Source organism: Bidens hawaiensis, unplaced genomic scaffold, assembly GCF_021521415.1.
Source record: "Bidens hawaiensis isolate Kalapana, Puna unplaced genomic scaffold, B.hawaiensis_p1.1 tig00010467_1, whole genome shotgun sequence".
NCBI classification, from domain to species: Eukaryota; Viridiplantae; Streptophyta; class Magnoliopsida; order Asterales; family Asteraceae; genus Bidens; species Bidens hawaiensis.
This window is the reverse complement of record NW_027491799.1, coordinates 379,381-391,488: the sequence shown is the minus strand read 5'-3', so window position 1 is coordinate 391,488 and position 12,108 is coordinate 379,381. Positions and strand designations below refer to the sequence as shown.

Below are 12,108 nucleotides of genomic sequence, written 5' to 3'. Positions count from 1 at the left end.
TTACCAAAATCCGGTAAAACCGGTTCAACCGGCCAGTACATACCGGTTTTTAAAACATTGGTTGCATAGACCACCATATATAATTATTGTGTACATGGTTGTAATAATCAGATACCACTTTTTTATCATGTACCATATGTTTTGTAATTGTGTATCATGTACCATGTTGTATAATCACTTACCGCTGTTATAATTCAAAATGGCGTGCCGGGCTACATAATTATGAACCATCTTTATTTAGTAAATAGAGTATAAATAGAGTAAATTGCACTTTTCATCCTTTGTCTATATTGAAAAATTCGCTTTTCGTCCTTTAAATAAAGAAATTAGAAACACATCCTTTATGTTTATATTTTGTAACCGGTTTTGCCCTTTCGAATGACGAACATTAAAATTTGTTCATTAAGTTAAGTCATATGCAAGGCACATCAGCCACCCCTCAACCATTGCACCCTATTGCGGGTGCTCTTGTCAATATATGACTAGTTCACTTAGTAGAGACATTTGTCTTTTAGATGATAGATCTCGGTTTTAATGCGAGCATGAAGTATATTAATTTGAAGTATTGTAGGATTATGATTTATGAGTAAGGTAGATTTGTGCTTCAAAATTTACTTTAGATAATTATTATAAAAAAATTGGATTGTGATTTTCTCGCGTATTTATAGTTGGCCGATAGCAATCATACTTTAAAAAATTATTGCCACCAGTCCCACCTTCTGCCCTATTTTCTCATTGGATCCCGTTAAAAAAATACTTAACTCCTTAAGTTTTGTTCAAATTTCAAACTGATGTTTTTGAGCTTTTGATCAAAAAGAGGATACGAATCGATTATTGTAAAACTTATCTCAAAACAATGCTCCAAACAACTTAATTTTTTGTTAGTTGAAAGTTTAAACACCCGAATTGAAGCACTGTTGGGGGTAAGTTTTACATCAGTCTACATGTATCATCGTTCGGATCAAAATCCATAAAAAATCAGTTAGACAATCTTTTTACGGGGTCCAATGAGAAAAAAAGGGCGAATGAGAGAACCTTTTGAGCCGAGACTTTCTTCTCTTTTTTTAACGGCTAATTCGGATCATTGACAGACCTTTAACATCCCCAATCATCTCCATTTCATCCTTAGGAGGAAACTCACCTATAGATGAGAAAACTCTCTAGTTCAACTTGAAACCTCTATTTTTATTTTTTCTTTTCTCTTAATAAAGACTTGAACACAAGACATCCCCATTTAAACTACAGCCTTTTGGTGTCTTGCTCTAGCCAATCAATCGAATTACAAGATCATTGGTTTGAGTTGAGTTGACTTTTGAGTTAGAGATTATTACCCGCTTGCCTTCTGTTTCGATGTAATCCAATAAACAATTAATACGGCAATTATTGTTATAAGATTAGTGATAATTTAGCATAGTTAAAAAAAAATTATTATAACTAATGCGAAACGATAAAATTATTGTCAAGTTATTCAACGTAGGAAGAAAAATTTAGAGCCATTTTAAAAAAATTTTAAAAAAAAAAGTAAATTTAGATACTCCATCTTGTAAGATAGGTTTGGTTTGTCGGACTCGTGAGGGAGAAATTAAATATAGTTAAATAAACAAACCAAACCAAACCAAACCAAAGCCCTGCTGATTCAAATCCGCCCCTTGAGTCATACGTGTCGTTTCTCCTCCAACTCTGTGTTCACTTAATTAATTATGGACGGAGCAAACTACAATCCTCGCACAGTTGAACAAGTCTTTAGGGATTTCAAAGGCCGCCGCGCCGGACTTATCAAAGCTCTCACCACCGGTAACTTCACTTACTCCTTTTCATAATAATGTTTTATTAATTAGGGTTTTGAATTTTGTTATTTTGTTTGTTTGTTGCAGATGTTGAAGAGTTTTTCCAGCAGTGTGATCCTGGTTAGGGTTCTTTCTTTCTTTCTTTCTGCATGTCTAATTTCATGCATTATTGAAATTGTTTAATTATTATAGTTTTTAAGGCTAATGTTGATGTGAATTGTTTTATTAACTTGATCAAGTATCTGAATTATTGGTGCCTTATGTGTTGCTGGTTTGTAACTTTTATGTGTTATTGGGGATTTACAGCTTAGATGTATGAATTAGTGATAAGCTTTAGGTTATTTGCCTTTTCAGACAGATATACTCTATTTTGATATTTTAGTATTCTTGTTATATACGTTTTTTTAGCATAATCGCGAATGTTCTTAAGTTAGGTTAAGTTTAAGGTTAATTACTGCATAATCGACAGTAACTAGCGTCAAGTCATAGCTCAGAGGAAGCAGTTAGAGTGTTTGTAAGTTTGATGGCTTCCATAGACTTTTTTCTTTTAAGGGAGATGGTTTCAATAACCCGGTTTCGATAGATTCATAGTTTTGAATGAGTGTTGCGATGTATGCTTGTAAGATGTTTAATTAGGTTTAAAGTTAAAAGTTTTTGATTATATCGAAACAGGAGGCAAGCGGGCAACAAGCTGCACAGCTACCTTTTTTTGAAATGCAAAACCTAATCTTTTAAAAACTACATTTACTGATCTTGGAGTCATAACATTACTATGCATGGCCCATTGAACACAGGTAAGTAACTCCACAGCTTCAGGCGCGATGAAACCAAAAAATATGCTCTTTTGTTTTCTGAAGTAAAATATATGCTCTTTTCTTTTTAGTAAATAAAAAAGAAATACCGAAAGAATAAAGTTTTTCAAACACGTAATTATCTCCTAGTACACTACTAAAATATGATAAAAAATATATATATAAGTGTTATGATAGAAATTTTCTAGATGCATACTTCTTTTATCTAATTTCATATGGTGCGTTTCTGCTTCAGTTTTTGCCCATCTTGATTCTTTGCTTTGATGCCTGTTATTGCATGCTTACCTGTAGTGATTAGTTGTCATATGTGTTAGGGCAGTGATTAATTGTCACGCCTTAGGGCATTGTAGTCTATACCTGTGGCATATGGTAAGCATTATAGGTTTTTATTTAGCTGTGATTTAACGGTTTCCTACTTTTGTGACTTTTTATGATGTTTTATTCACATTAAACATATTATCCTATGACCGAATCTTCCTTTACACCAAATTTTATCCGTTGCATCTTCGTCTAAAACCATTCTCGACTTCAAAGCTCACATCCGTGTTTGTTTAGTTTATTAACTATATGTTCTTTTACTGTTTATAGTATTTGCACTCAAAACATAATCTTTGGGAATTATTATGCAAAAGGAAAACCTGCATTTTATGGTTTTATTGTTAAGTTTTGAAGTAAAAGGAATTAAACTGTGAGAACAACCACTCATAATGGCTGAGCATTCACTGCTATATTTGTTTGTACATGATTGCCATTATCCACTTAACAAACTTAGGTTTACTTCCTATTAATATTTTATATGGAAAAAAGCATTAATATCGCTTAGCCGGTGCACATGTATTAGCCTATGCAGTCAATATCGGTGCTTCAGCAGTTGGTGGATATCTAGCTGAATATCAGTACTGATAATATCAGCGGTATTGACCAATACTTGACCGACCGATACATCATTGATTTTCCCGATATCAGTTTTCTAAGTCTTAATTGTCAAGTTTTAGTGTTTAATATTAGTGTTATAAGTCTTAACCATTCCTACTTGCTACAATGTGTTTTGTAAGTTGCAAAAGGCTAATTTGTTAATGGTAGCAGAGTATACTGAATTGTTGGTGTTAAATTGCTATATATATATAAATTCTGCATGATATTAAAATTACCGATATCCCTTCGCAATAACCGATATCTCAAATACCGGCCCTTGACCGATATCCGATATTTTTCCGCATTAACTGTATAGGTGTTACCGTATTAGCATGCATCCGTGTTTTACTGTTCTAGATCTCTCTTAATGTTTGTTTTACTACTAACATGAAAAGAGTATGCACAGAAAAGGAGAATTTGTGTCTGTATGGGTTTCCAAATGAGCATTGGGAAGTGAATTTGCCTGCTGAAGAGGTGCCTCCCGAACTGCCAGAACCCGCACTTGGAATCAATTTTGCAAGAGACGGAATGCAAGAAAAAGACTGGTTATCTTTAGTTGCTGTTCATAGTGATGCTTGGCTGCTTACTGTCTCCTTCTATTTTGGTGCTCGATTCGGTTTTGACAAATCAGACAGGTAATTAAATTACAAGTTTTAATTCAAACCAATCCCATTTATTAAGATAAAAGACCGTCTTTTTCATTCCATGTTGCAGGAAACGACTTTTCAATATGATAAACGACCTCCCAACAATATACGAAATTGTAAACGGTAGTACAAAGAACAACCCAAAGGACAAATCATCAGTTTCCAATCACAGCACCACCAAATCCAAATCAAACTCAAAGGTATTACACCGGTCGACTTATCCCATTTTATGTTTTCTCATTAATAATTACAATTTCATTTTCCGTGTAGCCACCACCGCCAGAAGAAGAAGGCTTAGATGACGAAGATGAAGATGAAGGTGAAGAAGATGATGATGAGCATGGTGAAACATTATGTGGGTCGTGTGGGGAGAATTATGCATCGAATGAATTCTGGATATGTTGTGATATTTGTGAGAAGTGGTTTCATGGCAAATGTGTTAAAATCACACCGGCAAGAGCAGAGCATATTAAGCAGTACAAGTGTCCGTCTTGCAGCAATAAGAGAGCTCGGCCTTGATGATCACTGCGTTGATATAGTATCGTGTTGTTTACTTTTAAGTTATAACTGGTTTGTGAAAACTGATGTTGGTTGGTTAAGTCTGTTTATGCGTGAATTTGATATCGGTTAGTGTATAATTAGTGAGCAGATCTCGTTTGTTTGATTCAACTGAAGTATTTCATATTTTACTACATTTTTGTTGGTGCGTTAACTAACAAACGCAATTGCATTATTAACGTTTATCGTCTCTTCAACGTTGTCATACCAAAAGAGTATAGTTTTTCCAAGTCTTCAAATTCGCAGTTGAGTGCAACCCGGAAAAAAATGATTAAAGGAGCACATATGTTTTTATCTTAAAGGCACCTTCTTTTAAACACTCAATCATGTATGCAAAGTCTAAAGGATACACTTTTCTCAACAAGGGGAGCTCGGTGTCGCAAATTAATATACCCTGATAATTTATATTTATTTTAACCTTATTTAGTAATATTTTATTTTGCAGTAGCTTTATTATGTGAAAAATGAAAAGTTTTTTTTATTGATATTTGGTGATGCTATATATATTTTGACGTCACAAAGCATGAACTTGTGTTTTAAAATGATGCCATAATGAAACTTACATAGTTTGGAAATTTCAATTTGTTAAAAACATAAGACCATATAACAATTAGAATGGTAAATAAAATGCACTTGAAAACCTCTACATGCATTCTTTAACAAGCTAAGAGAGTAAGAGGTATACATAAAAGTCGTGAGTATATGGTAATTGCCTACCATCCTTTGGTTTGCGTTTCTGACAAGGATGGTTTGGGACGGAGTGAGATGTTGAAAGGTCCCTTGTGGCAATTTTTTTACTTATACAGGCATAAAGTAGTCTCAAGGACGGAGTGAGAGAGATCTTGTAAGTATAGCGTTCAACCTAGGTGGTGCATTTGATCAAAAGCGTTAAAACTAGATGGTGCATTTGATCAAAAGCGTGACACTGAAATATGCCTAATTTTCAATACTTGTGGGCGCGAGACACAAAATTTGCATAACATGAAAGCGATTCATTTAATTCACTCTTTAACAAAAATTATAAAAAAATAATAATAATTCTATTATTAGTCTCTTTCAATCTTAAAAGAGTTAAGACAGCTAAAAACAACCCCAAAAAGATTGAAACAAAACAGAAATCACATGCTCCTCACCTCCCAAAACTCAATACCACCAAAATCTTAACTGTCAACTCAATACCCACGCTACCCATGTTTTAGCAAAATAATAATAAGTAATAGCAACCCAAATTACAAATAATAAACAAATAAATATATAAAAAAAATATTTATAACCGATACTGGCTTCCACTTGGGCCTGGACCCGGCCCAAGATTGGACATTCTATTTTGATTTTGATTAAACGAATTAATTCTTTCAATCTTTAACCCGGCCCGAAACCTTTCAATAAACTTATCAGCTTTTGTATTCACATCCGGGCTCGGACAAAACACCGGCGACGCCACGGCGGACGACGGCGACTGCGCTTCATCGCCGTCCGGTGACAAGCTGCCGGAGCTCAATGTGCCCTGAACTCTAACGTAATCACCTTCCACAGCAAACTTCCAATCCGGCATCTTAAACGGCGGCATCGGCGGCGGCGGCGGTATCCCTCTCATCGGAGATTCGCCGCCGTCTGAGCTGTCATCAATGCTGTTAAAAAACTTCATCTTTACTGGCGCTTTAGGCTTGTCTGTGACAAAAGGTGACACTCGGGACACGGTGGGGTTTGGTGCACGCGCCGTCACACGCGCCGCCGTGGGCGGCGGCGGATGCACCGGAGGTGTGGATGATGATGAAGTTTTTTTCCGTCTTTCTTTTCTGGATGGGAATAGGTTGTTGAGGATTGATTGTGGTGGTGGTAGTGGTGGCGGCGGAGGCGGCGGCGGGAGGTTAGTTTTCACCGGAGGTTGAGAATGGTGTAAAAGAATGTCTAAATTGTCTAAACTTCTTTGTCTTTGTCTTCTTTTCTTCTTTTTAAGATAAAAACTTGTGAAAAACTCTTTAGCATTGGAGCCGGTTCTTTTCCGGTAAGTTTTACCGGATTGTTGGTCGGAGTCTTGAAATTCCGGCGAGATCTCCGGCGGAGATAACGGTTCCGGCACAAAATCGTTAATTTCCGACACCATTTTTCTGGGTTCTGAGCTTCTTGCTCTTCTTCGTTCTTTTTTCCCTCTTTTTCTCACCCCAATTTCTGTTCTCTGCTCGGAATCTTGATTTTCCGGCGATTTATTTTTCACTTCCGGTAAGGCTTCATTCAACTCCAAGTTAACGTCTTTCTGTTCTTCAGCACTAGAAACAGCATAATAAGTTCTGATTAACTCCGGTTTCGGCTCCGACGGCGGCTGTGGCGGCCGAGTAGATTCAATTTCTGCAATCACCGGCGGCTGTGACGGCGGCGCATATGAATCTTGTTTATTATTATTATTAAGATCCACCACCGTATTGTGTTCTCGGAAATAATATCGGTCATAGTTGAAATGGGTATCATCGGAAAACCGATAAGGTGACTCCACACGGTGGTTCCACTGCGGCGATAGCTGCCGGAGATCCGGGTAAGAGCTGGTGCTCCGATGTCTTCTTAACCCGGTAACCGGTTGCTCCGGGAAATCATACCAATGGGTTGGTGTTGACACCACCGGAGCTCCATTTGACAAATCGGATCTACTCCGATTAAATGACTTACTATCTTCATTATTATTATTATTAATATTTCTACTCAAAAACCCGAATGCCAAAGCGAATAAAACCAACACCAAATTAATGGAATCCCAACTCTTTTTAACCAAGTTTGGTTTTAAAAAGTGGGAAGTGAATGAAATGAGTGATGGGATGATGAATATTATGGAAAGAATAGCAAATAGTAGTAAGAGGATGATGAGTACGCCGGAGTTGAAGATCATGGAGGAGGCACGGCGGCGGTAGAGGTCGACACGGCGGACATTGGTGGTGCTTTGGACCCAAAATGGTGTTCTTGGGGTTTGGTCACCGTCGTTGTCTTCCATTAGTTTTGTTGTTTTAGGTGAGAGGTGATGAAAAGGAAGAAAGTGTTTAGAGGAAGCTTTTGGGTTGTTTTGCTTTTAGCTTTTGATAAAAGTAATGTTTATGTAGTGGTTCTAGTCGGCTTGTTATGTTGCTTGTGATAATATTTTATTTGTTAACAAAGTTTATAAGATATATATAATAATATTAAGAGTGTATCTATAGTTATATATAAACAAATACCACCTTAAGGTTGGTCTGTTGCATACATGCTTCCTCCATTGTCAATATCAGGAGGTTTGGTTTTGCTGAGGTCATGTAATGATGTAAACGCGCATTTAGTAGTAGAGGTGCAAATACTGGTATCGGTTTCTAACTGGTTTTTATGTGAGAATTCTTTATCGGTTCCTAAGCATCGATTAATAACTTGTTACGATTTACATCGCTACTAGTGAAGTCATGTAAACGAGTGTTTGCCTACAGGCTACAACTATTTATTGTAAACGGGTGTTTAGTTATTCATGAGTCTTTGTAATTATGGGTATAAGCGTCTAAATCAACAGGGTTTTGTTTAGATGTTCATGTGTGTTGATTATTAAACAATGTAGTGTAAATTTATTTTGTTTCAGTCATATTAGAATAAGTATTGTATCAGCTAGACTCATAAGTTATAATATGAGTTAAATATTTTTTATAAGTTTGGTTAGTAAGCTGTCACGATAATACCTACAGTAGCCAATATGGATGTTACCTATGACATTAGCTATAACATGAATATTTTGAAAAGAAGATTAGAACAAATAACTCAAATAAGACGTTACTTGTGTCACATCCATGTTATGTAAAAAGGTGCACAGTTGTACTTGTTACAATATCCTCTTCAAGTACTTAAGAGATGGCATTTATAATTGCAACAAGAAAACGTCATAAATGTTTTTAATAAACACTATATAGTAGGTATAAAATAATTAAATACGTACACCTCAATCCCTTGTACATACTCTCACATAATTTCTGCCTTAATCACTCTATAGATATGCTAAAGTCATATCACAAGATTTATGCCCATGATAACAATGATGTGTGCTGTCGAAGAATCCAAAAGTTAAAAAAGCAAAAATATCCCACTTGGTCTTGGGTGTCACCTTTACCCGAACCCGAACTAACCTAAACCGACAAACCCGAACCCAAGAAAAGACATACCCGAATCCGAACGGAAGTAATTGGGGTTTGTTCTTAGGTCCGAATTCTGAATTTCGGGTCAACTTGAAAAACCCGAATAAACTTTTTGTTTTAAAACCAAATAATAGCATTCACATATCGAATGTTGTCATTCCATCTATTATGGATATACTACTTACTGTTTATTAATGTTTTTGATTTATGACTAAAATCAACTATAATCGAACACCCTAATCATGATATATCGAAGACGATTATATTTGTATTGTTTATTATGGCTAGACGTTGTAAAATTTTATTCTTTTTTAGTTTGTTTTACCATGTTATTTTTGTTTTCTTATTTGTTATTTACATTACGAGTGAGAAAAACATGTTAGCTTTTGTTTTAGTGTTGTAGTTTTTTTTTTAATCTTTGTTTGTTTGTTTTTTAGGATACTCAAAACTCGATTAACCCAACCTGAAAAAACCATGAGAGATTTGGGTTGGGTTTCGGGTCTAAAATTTGAACATCGAAACACGAATAACCTGACCCGAAAAACCCGAAACCAGAAAAACTAACCCGAAGAACACCCCTAACTTGGTCACTTCGTATGAATATATGAATACTATGAATTGAAAGTAAAAAATAAAGTCCTCGTTTATAATTTAACGTTGTTGCAATCGTCATTCTCACGCAAGTTTCTTTCTTAAAAAACATACGATTTGTTTAGCAAACACGCCCTATTTTTTTATGGTTATAACCTAAAACTTATAAAACTCAATTAATATAATAATTAAACTAAAAGCAACTTGTGAATATATGTATATACGCGTGTTTATAGGTTGTGAAATAGTTAATAAAACAAATTGTGGGGGATGAATTTGTTGACCCATATTAAAATTTAAAAACAAAAAGACAATGGCGTGTATCGAGTAATACGGTTTTGTGTACAGATGGATCCCCGCGTACCGTGATTCCTTGGTCATTTACAACCAAGCATCATCATTACCATTCAAATTATTTATGGTACAAAACATGTATTTAATAGAAATAAAACTTAAGTAGCTTAAAATTAGGATTTAAAATTTTAAATATAGTTAAAAGTGATGATTGTATGATTTAAAGCGTAATTTCACTTTACCCTTAAATAATCAGTTTTTTTTTAGATTATTATTATAGCAGGTATGAACTTGTTTTAAAAAATAATTATTTGACTCATAAAAAACCAGGTGAAGAATTAAGAATTTATGTATTAAAATATTAAAAGGTCATTGTTTCAGCAGATGAATCTGAAGGCGGCTGCCATTTTTCTTAAGCCAGGGTGGCAGAAAACCACGGTATATATTTAGTAATTTACCCACTTAAATATTATTTTTAGAATAATAATATTAAATTTTAACTACCACAAATTTGCCAGTCAAAAAATCAACGTCCGTTGATTCATGAATCATGTCCATATCAATCCCTCTCATTTGATGGTTTTAGCTGGATAAGGTGTAAGTGTGTAACAAGAGAAAGAAAGCAAAGGTTTTGCGCGTCGATACTTTCACCGTTCTCATTTTATCAATCTCTATTCTCTAATACCACGTAAATTGTAAGAAAAAAACAATTGAGGAAATTTTCTGATTTAACTTCGATAACTTGAAAATAAGATTAAACGGTTTATATACAAAACAAGCAAAAGTAACTTTTGTATGAACTAAAACTCTTGCATACGCAACTATAAAAACTTTCAGATGACATATGGGTTCAAGGTTCAGCTCTAACCGCGTCTGCTATTGTGTTTTAGCAATGTTCTCAATACCGCTATGTCAGCTTGTTGGACCAAATATCACTTACACAACCAGTCAAAGTGAATATTTTTGAACTGTCTTCATTTGGGCTAGCCGCCATATCGCCCAACTGACTGGATTAGAATCCCATATTTTTTATTAATCTATTTTACCCAATTTCAAAAACCCCATTTCATGATTCATATATTAATTTTAGGTACATATTTTATTGACATTCTCCATAGACGGGATTAGCGATTTAGATAGAAATGACAAAACTCGTAAAACCTTAAGGGTCCTAATGAAAAGAAAACTTTTGGATGAAACTGACCAAACCACGTTGTCAATTTTATAATTTACTCATTAATTTATAAGTTTATCCGAATATGGGGTTTTAAAACCAATGTCAGATTTGATGAGGGTACTAGTTATGAATACACTGGTTTTAAGGATCTTGGGGTCAATTATTAGATGTTCTTTTCACACGTGATTGGTTTAGATCTCCAACAGGGAACAAATTGGTTTTTATTAAAGATATTTCCAAGGAAGATTTCATACATTCTCTTTGCCCTTCAAATAAAAAAATAAATAAATTCATACATTCATAATGGGACATTAAATTATATATAAAAACATTAATTTCTAAAGGTTCATGCAAGATTTCAGACATTACATGTTTGAACTCGGGTTAGCGCTTTACAATGAGTTCAAATGAAAAACAACAAGATGGGCTGAAAGACTCACCAAAAAGTTTATAGCATATTCATGTTCTCGGGCTTTCTAATCCATGCATATGATATTACATTCAGGCTTGTCCTTGATACACTGGTACAACAGCAACGAGCCAACAATCATACGAAGATTATGAGTATTGTAATGAGCACTGCAATTGTACATATTAGAGCCTGCAATGCAGCCCGTGTTCGGTTAGTTGACTAGTCAGCTATACATGAAATGTGCAGTGAGAAAAATATAAGTGGTTTTATGTAACTTCAAGAAACCAAAATTAAAACATGATGCAACCTAAACAACCTCAAACAAATGGAATCTATGATATAAGAAACAACCCGCATCACCTTAAATACCGGGACCAAAATTCCTATATATAGAAAGTTGGAAACAAACTAAAATATAATTTTAAAAAAATATAAAATACCTATGATAATTAAAGTTCCCAATCTTTTGCAGATGCACATGTACTACTATCAAACATAACTTTTGAACAACTCTTCTTTATGATTTGTAACACAAAACAGTCCAACCACTCAATTATGTGAGACTTATCATGAAATTTAACGTAAGTGTTTAACGTTATTTATGAGCCTAACATGTTTCACCTGACAATAAGTAGTTTAAATGGAATAATATGATGGTGAGATTCGAAGTGCACAACAGTCTACTTATGATTTCATGTAGTAATTTGGTTAGAAATTTGAAAATAATTGTTTAAATTAAGATACATACAGCGATTGCATTGGCAGCAAGCCCTGTCCGC

At 34.7% G+C, this 12,108-nt stretch overlaps 3 protein-coding genes across 3 annotated transcripts in view; 2 read left to right on the top strand and 1 right to left on the bottom strand.

Annotated features, from left to right (window-relative positions):
• The window catches only part of LOC143535355 (leucine--tRNA ligase, cytoplasmic-like), a 129,453-nt gene that overhangs the window by 7,555 nt on the left and 109,790 nt on the right, over positions 1-12,108 (top strand). The gene's annotated exons all lie outside the window — the stretch shown is intronic.
• Positions 1,697-4,809, top strand: LOC143535333 (PHD finger protein ALFIN-LIKE 4-like). Its single transcript, XM_077029615.1, has 5 exons — positions 1,697-1,794; positions 1,875-1,907; positions 3,921-4,149; positions 4,229-4,361; positions 4,432-4,809. Exons 1-5 carry the CDS (start codon positions 1,701-1,703, stop codon positions 4,678-4,680), a joined length of 738 nt encoding a protein of 245 aa, XP_076885730.1. The 5' UTR covers positions 1,697-1,700; the 3' UTR covers positions 4,681-4,809.
• Positions 5,987-7,702, bottom strand: LOC143535379 (uncharacterized). The gene has a single exon (XM_077029651.1). The coding sequence runs from the start codon at positions 7,700-7,702 to the stop codon at positions 5,987-5,989; it is 1,716 nt and encodes a 571-aa protein (XP_076885766.1).